General features: G+C 33.6%; 1 protein-coding gene across 1 annotated transcript; it reads right to left on the bottom strand.

Moving 5' to 3' along the window:
- Nucleotides 1-2279: 2279 nt before the first annotated feature.
- LOC134249777 (uncharacterized) lies at nt 2280-5426 on the bottom strand. The gene is made up of 2 exons (XM_062732133.1): nt 4114-5426; nt 2280-2394 (listed from the first exon to the last, which is right to left on the bottom strand). Exon 1 carries the CDS (start codon nt 5298-5300, stop codon nt 4125-4127), a length of 1176 nt encoding a protein of 391 aa, XP_062588117.1. The 5' UTR covers nt 5301-5426; the 3' UTR covers nt 2280-2394; nt 4114-4124.
- Between the last annotated feature and the right edge of the window lie 12040 nt (nt 5427-17466).

The raw sequence follows: 17466 nt of genomic DNA, 5'->3' as shown, positions 1-17466 counted from the left end.
AACGTAATGTGTTTCAAGTAATTTTGAAATTTATATTTAAGGGCTGTCTGTAAGGTTCGTAAGTTTGTTTTGATATGAATGGTTATAAATAAGATTAATAATATAAATGATAGAACTATCCTATCTGTTTAATCATTTTTTCATGTTTTCCATTCAAGTGAACCTCCTTAAGCTTCAGGAGGTTTCAGACGCAAATCTTTAATTTAACATAACAATTACTTTTGTATTGTGATATACTGAGTATTACATTATTATTTTTTTTTAAATCAAGTTCCCCTATGATCCCCGGAATCACGTAACAGTTTGATTCATTTTCAGTTCCTCATATGTTTAACTTTTTCTACAGTCAGTGATTGGCGTTTTCAATTACACTTGGGCGGGTGGAGGGGGGGGGGGGTCAGAGAATTTTTGCTTCAGTAAAACATCCAATAGCAATGCAATATCCATGTGATTCCCTCAATCTATCTGAGATGAGCTCTATATTTACACATTGCATCTGGCCAATAATGACGAAGAGTACACTGCTGGATGTAACCGTTTATCAGGGGGTTCTTATTCCTTCTTGATATGTTAAACAACCTCCGATGTCTTTAGAGATCCATGTTTACGATTTCGTAATTTTTTATGTGAATCTCTTTTCTCCTCAAAAGTTTTAATTCTATGTCATATAGCTTGGTCTAACGCCCTATTTGGAAATACATTTGACCACCCTTAATTTTATTGAGTTTGAGCTCTTTAATTGCTTTAGGGCAGTAAACTTATAAAGTTAAACGAGACTTACCTGGAAGGTGAAGTTTGACTGTAATTTTTCCTCCATTGAGAGACGTAGGGATCAAATGAGATGAAGTTCAAGGTCACGTAATCATAATTCAGAGTAGTAGTAGTAAATATTGGGGCATCAAGTTAAACACAAAATAATAGGGTGGGAATCGGAAAAATTCATAGGGTTGGGCATTTGATCCCTACGTCTCTCAATGGAGGAAAAATTACAGTCAAACTTCACCTTCCAGGTAAGTCTCGTTTAACTTTATAATTTTTCCCCATTGAGAGCCTCAGTCTCAAATGAGACTTCAGAGTTGATGACCCAATAAAATAGATCACAAACTTCATCAAAAACGTGCAAACAAGTTTTAACTAACTTTATTAACTCCAACTCAGATTAATGAACATATTTCTGTATATAATATGCTACAAGTTGTCATTTTGAAAATTGTCCAACAAAGCATTGCTGAATTCACTAGACAGTTTAACTGGTTTGTTATAAAATTTTCTAAAGGTATTGTCAGTAGTCCAACCTGCTGTTCTCAGAATTGTGGCAACAGACACCTTAGCTTTAGCTGCAGCACTAGTTGCTGCTGATCGTGTACTATGCGGTGAAAAACAGTTCATGTCTATTCCAGCATTTGTCATAACTGATTTGATCCAGCGACCAATGGTATCCACGGAAATTGGATTATGAGGCTTTTGGGTACTTATAAACAATTTACATTCTGAGCCCCTCAATTTTTTAGTTCTATGAATATATTCCCTATATACATGTACAATACATAAATCTATATCATTTGGATAAACAGCAATAGAAATTTCATCTAAATGATGCCCTGGTCTTGTTTGCTTTAACAAATCACCATATTTAATGATTAACATATTATCTCTCACAGAAACATTTCTAACATCTAGAAGATGTAAACCTTGTTTTCGCTGTCCAGATAATAAAGCTAACAACATTGCCAATTTCTTTGACAACTGAAACAAAGACAAATCCTGCACAGGTGACAATATTTTAAGATATCCTAAAACCTTATTTACATCCCATGTAAAATGATATTTTGGTAAAGTTGGTCTTGACAAAAATACACCCTTCATAAAACGTTTAACTAATATATGATCACCTATTTTCTCACTCGAGTGATCAGAAAGAGACAAAAATGAACTTAACGAGCTTCTTGCCGTGTTCAAAGCACTGTAACCAAGATTTTTCTTATACAAATTTGTAAGAAATTCTAAAACTAAATTAACATCTGTTTTAAATGGATCACTCTGTTTTTCACACCAAAACTGCAACCATTTTTGCTGATAACCCCTATATTGTCTTTTTGTGGATTCCCGCCATGATCTGCAGATAATATCGACAGTTTCGTCTGATAATTCTCTACTGTAAAAGCATTGCCGGACAAACTGAACGCAGCCATCTTCATCTTTGTCAAGGGATGCCGTCGCTTTGGATCTTTTGGCAATTTCAAGAGAATCTCTGTTTTCGGAAGAAGGTAACACGGACCTGCAACTTGATGCATCAGCTGCGGAAACCACGGCTGCGTCTTCCACACTGGAGCTATCAACAGAGCAAACTGCACTTCCTCCTCCTCGATCTTCTTCAAAACACTGCTTATGACACTAAAAGGAGGAAATAAATAACAGTCAATATTTCTCCAAGAATGTGCAAAGGCATCAACTCCTAATGCATTTGGGTCTGGTGTATATGAATAATATTTATTTAACTGATGATTGTCCTTTGATGCAAATAGATCTATATCACATTTTCCACACAAATTTGTCAGTTTATCAAAAACCACTTCATCTAACTTCCATTCCATATCTACATTTTTGCGAGATAAGGAATCGGCTATAATGTTTGTTGCACCCTGGACATGTTCTGCACTCAGCCAGATATTCCTATCTATGCACCAAGTCCATAATTCACGAGCTAGTTCATTCAATGTTGAAATCTTGCCCCCTTGCTTATTAACATATGACACAGCTACTGAATTGTCCATACATAATCTAACATGGGAGTCTGAAATATTTTCTCCTAATCCTTTCAATGTGTAAAACCCAGCTAAAAGCTCTAAATAGTTAATGTGTGCCTCACAAATATTTTTGTCCCATAATCCACTTATTGCTTCACCTGAATCTTCATTCACTCCACCCCATCCAAACTTTGAACTATCACTTTTGAAAATGAATTTGGGGGGGGTTTCTAGTTAATGGTTTAAAGGATTTACACACATTAAGAGACCACCAGGTTAGCAATATCCTACTGTGATGAGAAATTGTCATATGAGCTTCAAAATTACCTCGATTAAGCTTTAGAGCCAAGTCTTTTTCAATTTCTAAGGTCTTATGATAAAGTCTAGCATATTCCACCCCTGGCTCAGAGGCTACAAACATGCCTACAAGCTGTGCAACCTGTTTAATTGTCACTTCATTTTGATCCAAAACCATATCACAAAATTCTTTAATAGATTGAGCTTTCTCTTGTGTAAGTCTAACTGTCATTGTAACCGAATCTAATAAAATCCCAGAAAGACAACCTTCTGGCTTGCATAAAACTGAGTTTTATCAGGGTGAATAGTAAATCCAAGACTATCTAAAGACCTTACAGTGTCTCTCAAATTAACTTCACACTCATCTTTCGTATTGCCCAATAACAAAACATCATCTATGTAAATAACATTCAAATGACCAAATTTCCTAAGTTCAGCAAAAACAGGCTTCATGATTTTAGTACTGGCTGATTAGCTGGGGCACTGGCTAATCCCACAGGTAGACAGGTGAACTGATATATTTTATTTTCCCACCTGAATCTTAAAAATTGTCTACTACATTCATGAATTTCCACAGAATAATAAGCATCTTTGATATCAAGTGAGCTAAACCAACAATTTGGTTTTATTAAAGATAATGCTGACCTCAATGTCTCCATCTTAAAATGATGGTTGTCAACAAACTCATTTAAATTCTTTAAATTCAGAATAATTCTAAAAGACCCATCTTTTTGGGACGCAGAAAAATATTTGAATAAAAAGAGTTTTCACATAAATTCTCATTTTCATGAACACTCTCTACAATTTCCTTCTCTAAAAATTTTTCTACTTCTCTTTGAGCTGCTTCATATTCAATTTCAGAAAATTTTAGCGAATTTGGTTTGTGAAATTGAAAAAGTTCATATTTGAATTCTATCTTGTAACCTTTAACAGCATCAAGAATCCAACTATCATGAGTTAATGTACACCAATTATGTAAAAAATTGCTGATTTTGCCTGAAGTAAAATTTTCAGGCGTGTTTTTCAATACAAATTGATCTACAATTGTACAATCATTAGACATACTAACATCATGTGTATCTACTGATTTGACTCTCCTTTCTTCTTTTTCTTGTTGAAGCTGAACTGTTTGGCCAAAAAAGAATTGCCTTTTCCGGTCCCGTACCTTGGCTTCTTCCCGTAGCTATGGGACACTTTGGGAATTCTGTATTTTCCACCAAAATCTTTATTTCCTATCTTTTGAGCCAGTTTCTTTGCCTCTAGCACATTCTTAACTTGACTGCCCAAGTCGTCTCCGAATAAATTTTCTGAAGAGCTCTCTGCAGAACACAAACTTACAAATTGTTTGTTTTTCTCTGGCTGGATAATTTGTTCCCAACTCTTGTAGGACAAATTGTGGAAAACACATTTCTGAAACTTTAGGATGTCACCACACAGCTGTTTTGCCTTCTTTACATCAATCGATCCTTTTTTCGAGTTGCAATTAATAAGCATGTCAAAAAGTCTCAATGTCGGAATCATGGCTTTTCCTATGAGATTCTGGGTAGTCTGCAATTTAATATCGCTTGCTCTGTTTTTAGATGACATGTTTTCCCAAATGACTTTGTTGACTTTTGGCGCAGAAACATTGTTAATGTTTTTCGGCCTATCATACTTGTTGGAGATTTCTTTAATTTTCTCCGAGTTAGTTTTCGTCATGAACATTTTCTCCATAATCTTTGCCAGTTCAGAACTTAACGGTTCGCTCGTCTTGTCTTCATCACCGAAAAATTCGGACAGTTCATTAAGAGCAGAAACCTCATCCTCATCTGACGAATCATGAATGCTATCGTCTCCCTCAATAAGGGAATTAAGTGCTTCATCGGCATCCGATTTGTCTGAATTTTCTACATCAGAGTCATCATCACTAAGTTCGTGAGAACGACGAATGCATGCTTGAGACGTTTTCGTTTTCTTGCGAGGTGGCGTACTACTCTTATTTTGTCCGCGTTTTCTCGAAACGTCCGGAATTGTATCCGTTGAAGACCGGTCAGACTTCAAAGCAATAAGTTCCTTTTGAACTGAAGTCATGGCCTTAGACATATCTGCAAATTTACGCATGAAAATGTCAAACATACCACTCATATTTTCAGTATGCTGCTTCGACTTCGAATGCATCGTGTTATCGTCACGAACGGCATCCTCGTCAACTTGATCTACTAGATCATAGCTGGTGGATTCTCGCATTTGCGATGATGGTCCCGGCTCATTAGCCATGCCGACAAGAAAGAATGCAATGATATTATAAGATTCTCTCAAACGCTTACTCCACACCACATGGCGTGTAAAAGTAAAATGGCGCACGGGGCTACAGCCCCTGCATCAGTGACGTCACTGAATCAAGTGCTGCACGTCTTAATCAACACATGTTGAAAGACATTGCAACGCTAAATGCTACAGATTCCCACATGGGAAACGTGCAAAGAACATGTGTTCTGTACTAGCAATATTGCTACAAACCACTGGCTACAAAACCAGTGGAAAATTAAATAATAAGATTAATAAAATCCGAAAAGAAATAAGGCTAACATCACTCGCGTCTGAACTATGAAAAGACACAAACTTCTTTGATTACGTGACCTTGAACTTCATTTCATTTGAGACTGAGGCTCTCAATGGGGAAAAATTATAAATTTATTCGTGTTGGAAAGGTTGTGAGTTTGAATCTCGGTGTCGCCTGTGCTAAGTCGATAAAATGACTGGCAACTGTTCTTTCGCTATATGCGCTTATCACCTTGATTGACTATATGTTGTTTCACAGGCACCTGAAGTGTGGATAATACCCCCCCCCCTTTTAATGAAAAAAAATACAAGAGTGTATAATACCTCGAAAATATAAAAATTTTCTCTTCAAACACATTTATATGTCGTTATTTGAAAGCAGATTGTACTTTTACTCACGTTTAAAGAATGGCCCTTTTCGGTATTATAAAAATTTTTATAATACTGAATAGGACCATTCTTTAAACGTGAGAAAAAGTACATTTTGCTAGCATATAACGACATATACATGTGTTTGAGGGGGAAATTATATATTTTTTAAGGTATTATACCCTCTTACATTTTTTTCATTAAAAAGGGGGGGGGGGGTATCCATACTTCAGGTGCCTGTGTGTTGTTTAACCCCACCTTGAGAATTTTCAAGTCATATGGAGACGCAACCACTTGCCGGCGGAGAGTTGCAATACTTGTCCTATACTCGGCACTAAGCCAGGCCATCTAGTAGTGAAGGATCTTTTTTGTGCTAGCACCTATATTGCACATTGGGATACGCACTAGCAACGTATAAGAATCGCCTCCTTACTCGACGACTCTAGAGCAGACACTCTAACCAAGGGCGACCTCGGTAGCTTGAAATGAAATTTGAAACTAATACCATATTTAACAACAGGTCAAGATCATGCAGATTTCGGTTAGAAATGCCAAAAAACACGCCTTTTTAAAGTTACATATTCTTGAAAGAGGTAAATAATAACCAATAATTAGAATTGTGTGCGAGCCACTTTATATATTTAGATTTCATGCGGATTTCTGTCGTTCCTTTAGAATTTTCCTAATCTATCTCAACCTTTGTTTCCGATAACCAAAACCAAAGTTTCCGATAACAAACTGAATTATTCAACCGTATATCCGATAACATACTGAAAGTTAAAATTGGGCATTTTTTTTGTCCTTTGCAAGATTCTGACGATGTATCTTTGTGAACATTCATTAACGCTGGGTAAATATAAGGATTTTGAAGAAAAAAGCTATTTACAGCAATGCCAATTGGAGAAAAACTTGCAAAATATAACAGATTTGACTTTTAAAGCCTTCTTAAGGCTACCAAATGCTATTCTAATACGTATCGAACGTATCGTTTATATTAAGCTCGACAAAATACGTTTGGCTTACATACGGCAGTTGGTTAGAGTGGTTGACGGGTGTTAACAGACGGCGTCATTGACTGATAGTCAGGTTTACATAAATATTGAAAATACAACTCTAAAGATTGAAAATAACAAAGACAGAAGAAATCTTTTTAACTCATTTTCTTGCACATTATCAATGTACATTGTATACATTTTAAAATAAATGTTCATAAATATTCACAAATCTGGTTTCTTTAACATTTGCAACATTTTAAAAAAAAACTTGTAAAAAAAAAAATATATATATATATACGGTACTATTAATGGTTTTAAGGTAGTGTTACGGCTGTCAAGATTTGAGAGGACTTATTTTTTAAAAGTTAAACTGAGTTTTACCAATTTTTCGAAGTTTGATGTTCATATATAAAACTGAATTATGATTTTGAAGTCTCGCGTAAATCAGGTATTAGGCATCGTCGGAAACCCACGGCTGATTACGCTTCGTTCCTCTCTCCATCACGTGATGGAGAGAGGAACGAAGCGTAATCAGCCGTGGGTTTCCGACGATGGGTATAAAGTTTTTTTTTCATTTTTTGGGGAAGGGGGATATCGTTACAGAAGTTAAGCATTACGGTTGAAAGTTAGTTTCCAGGCATTAAATTAAATTATAGTTTGTTTTAAGAGAGCCGACTGGGGTTTTATAGTGTGAAATCTACAATAGAGAAACTCTTAAGGTATCCGATCCATATTAGCCTCATATTCAATGGAATTGAATACATAATAGATATTTAAGGTTAGAAAATTTGGTCCTAATATGGGTCGGATACCTAAAAGAATGTAATTAAACTGAAAAAAAAACTCAGCAATATTCGATAGTAAACCCAAATCCCTGAAAATCTTTTGATTTCAGTGAGGTTTATACTCTTTTATTTTCCCTTAAAACTGATTCTCTTAATTTTCATTTATTTTTTTTTATCGTTAGGCTAATTCTTAATTGTATCTAGGTATTTTTTTTTAAATTATTCTCTAAAATTTTGCAAAAATGATAAGAACGCTTTACAATAATAATACACCTGTCTCGCTCTCTCTCTCTCTCTCTCTCTCTCTTTCTTTTGAAAATGATGTGGACGTTTGTGTGTACGCCTGGCTACGCGCCTGCCTTTACATGTGCTCAAAATCTGAACTGAGTCTACTTTAGAAAGATCGGGATCGTAATGTGAAATAATAATTTCAGAACGACAACTCGGTCAAGGAGAACCGATGGCGACGCGGCGACTGACTTCGAAGTATTAACAAGCGTCAAAGTCACTGTTGAAAGTACGTTTAAGACTACAAATCATTGTTGAAAGCAATAATTTAGGGGTACGGGTAATGAGTTGTTAGTAAGCAAAGTAAAATTATTTTTTTTTCATTTGTTTACGATAACTTATAAACAAGAAAGTTATTTGATTTTGTAAACTGGACAACGCTACAGTTAAGGAATCCTCTCTACACCGCACACTAAAGAGTTCTGATACAGTGGTATTGTTAACTTGGCAACGCCACAGTTTAAGGAACCATCTCTACACCGCACACTAAAGAGTTGTGATACAGTGGTATTGTAAACTGGACAACGCTACAGTAGGGACCGGTACCTCGAATTACCGAAATGCCCCTGATTTACCGAAATGCCCCTGGAAATTACCGAAATGCCCCCTAAAACGACCGAAATGCCCTTTAAAAACTTAAATATTTTGATTAATATGAAAGTTGGTGAGTTTATTATACATATTTTGAACTTTAAAATCAAAATAAAAATACAAATGTGTTTTTTCGGTCAAAAACGTGTGTTTATCTAAGAGAGATAACTCTGGTATGTGTAGTTCTTCTATTTCTACGTCATTTTTCTTCGAAAAAAGAATAAAATAATTGTTTCAAATTCTATATAACTATCGAAATTTTTTTACTTGAATAAAAATTTTCTAATGCTTAAAACTCATCGATCATTTATATATATATATTTTTTAAAAAAACGTTGACGGTGGGTTATAACCCAGCTAAAAGCTAGGCAACTTCATATCTAATCAAAATAAATTTTGATATTTTTGTTAATAGTTAAATTATTTCATAAAAATGAGACATATATGTACAGTAATCTACCGGTATTAAATCCGATCCGAGGGAATCGTACACTTACATATATTTTTAAACAAATGAAAGCAACGTAATTTAGATTTCGTATAAGCAGAATTATTTTCTGAATGTTGTCAATTTACATGCCGAATATTTTTAATTTATTGTTTTAAACTTTTAAGTTTAAAACTATAAGCATTTCATAGTTTTGCTAATTTGGCGTATTAAATTATACAACTCTGAACCCCAGGGGTTTAGTCTCCCCTGCTGCATACACTTCTGTTTATTATGATTGTGTACCGTTATCCACTCAAAAATTTGACGTCCTGTCTGTTGACATGTACGTGTCATCCTCGTTAATTGCCATTTTGGGTAGTTCTGTATCCATCCAGTTTTAATGAAATGACATAGAGTACTCTCGATCCAGCTGAGAATTAATTTCATTAACCATGTCTTTTTTCAGGATTTTATCGTTTTCTTATTTTTTTCATGATTTTTTTTTAATTCAAGTTTTCTTTCTTTGAATGACTTTTTTTAAATTCAAGTAAAGATTTTTTGAAAAGAGCTAAAGCCACGAACCATCGAAATACGCCTTAACTAAAAAATCAATGAGAATTTCAATAAAGATAGTGAAGACTTGAAACTTTTCATAACTGTTTTCCTTTTTTAGATATCTATAATAGTTTTTCAAGAAGAGATGTGACAGTATTGCATTGTTTAGAATGAAATTTACATGAGGAACGTCATTATTTGTAACGTAACGTCATAACATCGTAAAACATCCTCTGCTATAGAACATTCAACATTAACTGCTTACTTTTGTACACCCGAGTGTTACAATAGTTCTTTATCTAAACACGTAGTTTTAAACATATGTAATACTCTACACACATGTCAATGCATTATATGACATAATTATTATCTGATATACATGTAATAAATTCTAAAAAGTTCAAATTTTGTGACTGGATAAATATTAGTGAAGCCCGGCGCAGTAATCGTTAAATCTTTTTCTAAACAAGAATCTGGGCCTATTATAACGAAATAGAATTATCAAAGTGGGTATGTATGTTTTGGTCTATGTGACGAACCCCAATTATTCGTGTATTTTGACAATGAAATATATGTCTTACAGAATTCTTGAAGTTTTAAGAAAAGGGGGGGGGGAGGGGGTGCATGTAACATGAATTTGATTTGAAAGCTGGGTATATATAGAATGTAGCTCTTAATTCGAGTTACCAGGTATGTCATAGTCCGCTAGTTAATATTGATATCACACGTATTTGGATTTAGATTTTTTTCTTTCAGGTATGTATCTTTTCCTTTATGCAGAATTATACAGTATATTTTTAATTTTCATGTTCTATATCGCTATCACTTCTTTTTTGTCTTGGGGATGGAGGGGGGCGGTGGTGATGTAAGACATGCGTTTTAAACCTTTAATCTTAAATTATATTATTGTGTACTGTATTAAAAAAATCTGCGCCTATGTTTATTTTTGAAAAAATCAAGTAATCAGCAAAGGAGTGTTGCTTGTCTCTTTATTACACTGAGACTTGTTTGTATAAAGAAAATATTTAAAATCGCCATGCACACTCAGCATGGTTAGAACAATATAAGAATAGTACTAAATGGGACGAATTATATATTTCGATCACTTCCTCTACTTTTCCAGGAGATTATTTATCGCCAGTTGTTTTTCCTCTTCCTGCTCCTTTATCCGTGAAGATCACTACATTGCCAAAGTTTTTTATACCCCCCGCTTGAAAAGCGGGAGGGTTTATAGTAATCGTTATTTCCGTCCGCCGGTCCGTCTGTCCGTCCGTCCGTCTGTTACGTTTTAGGGTACCCATCTCTTATCCGCAACTCCTCTTAAACGACTGAGTGAAATTTAATGAAACTTTCACAGAATCTTAATTAGATATTGCCATTGTGCACCTCCTATTTTACTTTTTCATTTGACACATATTTTGGGTTTCCCAGCCACTGCAAAACATGGACTCTGTCATCAGTTATAACCACATGGAAGGCGGGGGGTATCATTTAGTGAGCTCATTGCTCACAGTACCTCTAGTTTATATTTGAAGTGAAACCAATCTAACTGCCGGGGCATTTTAAGTAACATGTGTCCCAATTCGCGTTCACGGTACTGAGATATATAGGTGTTACGTATATAAAATGGAGTGAAAATGAAAGGTTAATTTTTTATTACTTTTTTTAATAATTGTCTTCCCCTAGTAACGCTTTACATCACTTCTGCAGATATTTTCTTCTATCTGTAGATAATTCAGTAATATGTCCAATCAATTTTATGTCTGATCACTAGATGTGCAAGGCAAAATAATTATTGCTAAAAGATAAATTAGGTTTCAAAATCCATGTTTAATTTTATTCATTAAATGTGCGCAATTCGTGAGTCTGACACCTTTTTATTTTAATCGGATAACCTCGGTATTTCCTTAAAAATGCATTCAGATGTTACAGAATTTCGGACACATTTGACACCTTTTTATTTTAATCGGATAACCTTGGTATTTCCCTGAAAATGCATCCAGGTGTTACAGAATTTCGGACACATTTGACACCTTTTTATTTTAATCGGATAACCTCGGTATTCCCCTGAAAATGCATTCCGATGTTACAGAATTTCGGACACATTCGACTCCTTTTTATTTTAATCAGGTAACCTCGGTATTTCCCTGAAAATGCACTCAGATGTTACAGAATTTCGGACACAATTGATCAGTTAGTTACGAGACGTTCTTCTTCTATAATGTATACATGTAAGTGTGTACTGTGTAGATAGATCTTCAATTTCACTTTTAGGCCTATTAGATTACCAATAAATTTTTCTTTCTTTTTTCGTTCGGGAAAAAATCTGCGTCGTATTATTTTTTAAAGGTATGCCAAAGAAAAAGTTCTAAGACATCGTAAAAGGTTAATAAAGAAGGGAGAAGCTACAGAGAGATGGAGCGAGAGAGAGAGAGCATGCGTTTTAGAGCTTCGAGTTTTTAAATAATGTTAGCTAACTAACATTTACTGTAATTTTAAATGCATAATATTCATAAATGCTATATATTTCTTCAATTGTAATATCAACGTGTAAACAAATAAAACTACATGTATTTACTTTTTATGTATCCTAGAATACACATAATGTTGCATGAATAGACTCTTTCATGATAATATTTTAGATATCATCTTCTGATTAGGCATTTTTTTATGTTTATAAAAAAAAGATTTGAAACACGTATTACGTTCAACATCTAGTGCTGGCAACAAATTGGAAACTCGACACAAATAAATTCTCAACACCTTTTTTTAATTAAAAAAATTATTTTGACAAACTACTTCATGCAAATTATTTTTGTTCAGATGCAGTAGACCTCACGGTCAAATTATGACGTCATCATTGTATCATGTACGTAAGCATGAAATAAAAGAGCGTAATTTTAAATTTTATATGAAAGAACACACATTAAATGACAATATAAGATATTCTATCACCAAATTATTGACAAATATTGGATTATATAATAATCAAGAATAAATCTGATGTACTAGTAACTAATTTAAGATATTTACGCATATAAATTATATTATGAATTACTACTGAAATGGAGGATCCTGCTTCAATTTCTGAAAGCGCAACATTCATAAATTGTAAAATTCATATTGGCCACAAGCGAGTACCTCGGGGATATTTTGCATGAAGGTGCATATATGTAATATTTTCATGCATGCAAAGTTTGGAAAAGGTACTTGAGTGTGGCCACATTCAAATTTCGAAATAACTGCCGTAAAATCGGCGTTTTAAGGCAGTTTTTAACTTCATAGGTGTATTTGTCTCTGCGCATGTGCTAAAGACGGTGGCCTGTGTGCCAAAAAAATATATGTAGCGTACCATGACATTGTGATCTACAAGATAACATAGGAAAGGCTTTGTGATTTTAAACTTAAATTTTGTCTAAAATTAAAGGCGGATATTGATAATTCGTGGCTTTAGCTCTTTGCCAAAAATACCATGACGTTTTCAATTTCTTATAGAATTATTTTTTATCGATTCGTTTTTTTTCTTATTAGGTAATCTGGGCTTAATCAATTATTTTTAAAAGAATTATCCCCCACTATCCATCTTGAGATTCTTTAAATTCATATTTCTACGGTGGTATATTGAGGACACGCAATAATTTTTTAGCTCACCTGAGCCGAAGGCTCAAGTGAGCTTTTCTGATCAAAATTTGTCCGTTGTCTGTCGGCGTTGTTGTCGTTGTTGTCGTTGTCGTTGTTGTCGTCGTAAACTTTTCACATTTTCATCTTCTTCTCAAGAACCACTGGGCCAATTTCAACCAGACTTGGCACAAAGTATCCTTAGGTGAAGGGGATTCAAGTTTCTTCAAATGAAGGGCCACGCCCTTTTCCAAGGGGAGATAATCATGAATTAGTTATAAATTAATGGCATTTTAAAAAAAATCTTCTTCTCTAGAACCGCTGGGCCACGAAAAATGAAACTCAAGTGAAAGCATCCTCAGGTAGTGTAAATTCAAGTTTGTTCAAATCATGCCCCCCGGGGCAAGGGTGGGACCAAAATGGCCGACCCAAGTTTTACATAGGAATATATAGGAAAAATCTTTAAAAATCTTCTTCTCCAGAACCGCTGGGCCAGGAAAGATGAAACTCATGTGAAAGCATCCTCAGGTAGTGTAGATTCAAGTTTGTTCAAATCATGCCCCCCGGGGCAAGGGTGGGACCAAAATGGCCGACCCAAGTTTTACATAGGAATATATAGGAAAAATCTTTAAAAATCTTCTTATCCAGAACCACTGGGCCAGGAAAGATGACCCTCATGTGGAATCATCCTCAGGTAGTGTAGATTCAAGTTTGTTCAAATCATGACCCCCGTGGCAAGGATGGGTCATAATGGCCGACCCAAATTTTACATAGGAATATATAGGGAAACCTTTTAAAATCTTCTTTTCAAGTACTTCAAAGCTATGATTAGAGATATTTATATGGAATCATCCTCAGGTAGTGTAGATTCAAGTTTGTTCAAATGATGAACGCCTGGAGGCGTTAATACAAGAAAAAAAATTATCTTGTGAAAACAACATAATTATCTTGTGAAAACGAGATATTATCTTGTGAAAACAAGATAATATCTTGTGAAAACGACATACCGTATATACTCGCCTATAAGTCGTTTTTTTGGGAGTCAAAATCTGGTTCAAAACGATGTGTCCGACTTATAGGCGCGTTATAAAAAGAATGGTTTTATATAAGGTCAGTCCAACTAAAATATAAGCTTATTAACTACAACCGACTTATAGGCGGACCGACTTATAGGCGAGTATATACGGTAATATCTTGTGAAAACGAGATATCATCTTGTGAAAACGAGATAATATCTTGTGAAAACGAGATATCATCTTGTGAAAACGACATAATATCTTGTGAAAACGAGATAATATCGTGTGAAAACGACATAATATCTTGTGAAAACGAGATATTATCCTGTGAAAACGACATAATATCTTGTGAAAACGAGATATTATCTTGTGAAAACGAGATATTATCTTGTGAAAACGTGATATTATATTGTGAAAACGAGATATTATCTTGTAAAAACGACATAATATCTTGTGAAAACGAGATATTATCTTGTGAAAACGACATAATATCTTGTGAAAACGAGATAATATCGTGTGAAAACGACATAATATCTTGTGAAAACGAGATATTATCTTGTGAAAACGACATAATATCTTGTGAAAACGAGATATTATCTTGTGAAAACGTGATATTATCTTGTGAAAACGAGATATTATCTTGTAAAAACGACATAATATCTTGTGAAAACGAGATATTATCTTGTGAAAACGACATAATATCTTGTGAAAACGAGATATTATCTTGTGAAAACGACATAATATCTTGTGAAAACGAGATATTATCTTGTGAAAAAGACATAATATCTTGTGAAAACGAGATAATATCTTGTGAAAACGACATAATATCTTGTAAAAACGTGATATTATCTTGTGAAAACGAGATATTATCTTGTGAAAACGACATAATATCTTGTGAAAACGAGATATTATCTTGTGAAAACGACATAATATCTTGTGAAAGCGAGATATTATCTTGTGAAAACGAGATATTATCTTGTGAAAACGAGAGATTTTATCTTGTGAAAACGACATAAATCTTGTGAAAACGAGATATTATCTTGTGAAAACGAGATAATATCTTGTGAAAACGACATAATATCTTGTGAAAACGAAATAATATCTTGTGAAAACGACATAATATCTTGTGAAAATGAGATATCTTGTGAAAACGAGATATTATCTTGTGAAAACGAGATATTATCTTGTGAAATCGACATAATATCTTGTGAAAACGACATATTATCTTGTGAAAATGAGATATTATCTTGTGAAAAAGACCTCATTCAAGGAGAGATAATTGGGAATTAAGGAAAATTTGGAGGGATGTTTTAAAAATCTTCTTCTTAAGAACCATTCACTGCATGAAAAGTCGGGTTTAATTTTACCTTAAAGTGATTTATATGCTGCGATTATTTAATGTTTAAATGCATATTATAACATATTGTGGGATCGTAAATGTTAGAAAATAATTAGCATTTAATACGAGTTTAATGAAAAATTAAAAGAACAAATTTAATAAAGTTTGGAAAATTGTAAACTTACTAATACGTTCGGATTTTAGCCTGCCGTAAACAATTATTATACCTCTAATATACAAAACGTATAATTATTATTAAACATGGTCATAAAATTAAGTTTTACGGTTACATTAAATTTGTTCGTTTAATAAAATTTAACGTAGATCTTTACCTCATTATTTTTTGTTAAATTCACACTTTACTTTATAATACTTCCAAAAATTAAGTTATATACGGAGAATTGTAAACTTACTAATACGTACAAATTTTATTCTTTCATAAACTAATATTAAATCTCTTGTATATGTGATGAAAATGTATGGATTAAACCTTCCCATATAGTTAAGATTTAAGGTTGTATTTGATGAAATTTAACGTTATTATATTATTGCATAATATTTTTATTTTACATTTATTCCATCAATAATTTGTATGGTTTACAATTGTGGGTTTTTTGGCAAGTATTTTACAATCTTACACAAATCCATTTCTCATTCAATTTTATTAGATGTTATTTCAATAGTGTACAAACAATGAGTTCTAACAAAGTACAAAATATTTCAAATTTAAGCCTAAAAGTCAGAATTAAAAAAATTACAATCATGATTGTAGCTCAATTATAATGGAGTAAATTTCTACATACTAGTAGTAAGTAATATACTGAAGTAATTATAAATAATATAAGAATAGTATTGTATGTAAAATTCAAATCCACAATAAATCAAAACACAACAGGTACAAAATGTAGTCATTCTGGACTCCAAAAGACTGCAAAATCTGACTGAAACTGCCCCTATTTAAACTTCTGCATGGGTTGTAAATGGCTTTTCAATTTTCCACAATAAATTATATCATACTTTGCATAAAAAGAATAAAAGTTGCCAATAAAAGTTGTCCATTCTTTTTACATGTACATTTTAATAAGACACACTAAGCCACTAACAGAGAAGCCTCACTCGCCCACAAGCAACAGCAAAAGGATCGGTCAGAGACACCACCTTTCTCTTGCTTGGGTATCAAGATCTGCAACTTACTGCCAGCAAAGCTCTTTTAGACCACCCTTATATTCTTTCCCAAGTATTTCCACAATAGATGTCCATGCACTAATTATCCAAGTTCAACTTGAAAAATACTTAATGTTGACTGTGAAAAATACAAGACCCCAAAAAACCCTTTATATCATTTGGTTATGTCAATTCAAATTAAGGAAAAAGTATCACAATTACACAAAAAAATAGCAGCTTAAATTTGTTTACAATACATGTAGCTCATTTCTGTTCCAACTGCTATAGCTCATTTCTGTTCCAACTGCTAGGTTTATTGCTTGATGATTGTAATATAACATATCCTCATTAAATCAACGTTACATTGGAATGCAAAACATTTCAATAGTGATATTTTCAACTTTGCTTTAAAATATCAAAAATGAGCTCTGGAACATGCACATATAAAAGTCCTGTATAACATATGTAAAAGTATATTTAAGAATTTTTTAAGCCTTAATTACAATTCCATAACTCATAATTCATAAACTCTCTTACTTCAAATGGAAGGAAACAAATTAATATTTTACTCTTGCAATTCTCATTACTCTTGCAATATCAATTGTAATATTTATTAAAATCACGAATCACCCCTTTTTTACTCAGAAATGTCTCTACCTCATTTGCCTATTCTATTTTTTACATCTATGACTCACTAAGCCACTGACAGAGAAGCCTCACTCGCCCACAAG

The sequence above is a fragment of the Saccostrea cucullata genome, unplaced genomic scaffold, assembly GCF_032062105.1.
Source record: "Saccostrea cucullata isolate Sc308-1 unplaced genomic scaffold, CSIRO_AGI_Scuc_v1 ctg4187, whole genome shotgun sequence".
Lineage (NCBI taxonomy): Eukaryota > Metazoa > Mollusca > Bivalvia > Ostreida > Ostreidae > Saccostrea > Saccostrea cuccullata.
The sequence above is the reverse complement of the archived record's forward strand: the minus strand, read 5'-3'. Positions and strand labels throughout refer to the sequence as shown.

Coding starts and splice junctions, on each gene's coding strand:
- LOC134249777 (XM_062732133.1), bottom strand. CDS start 5,300: ATGGCTAATGAGCCGGGACCATCATCGCAAATGCGAGAATCCACCAGC.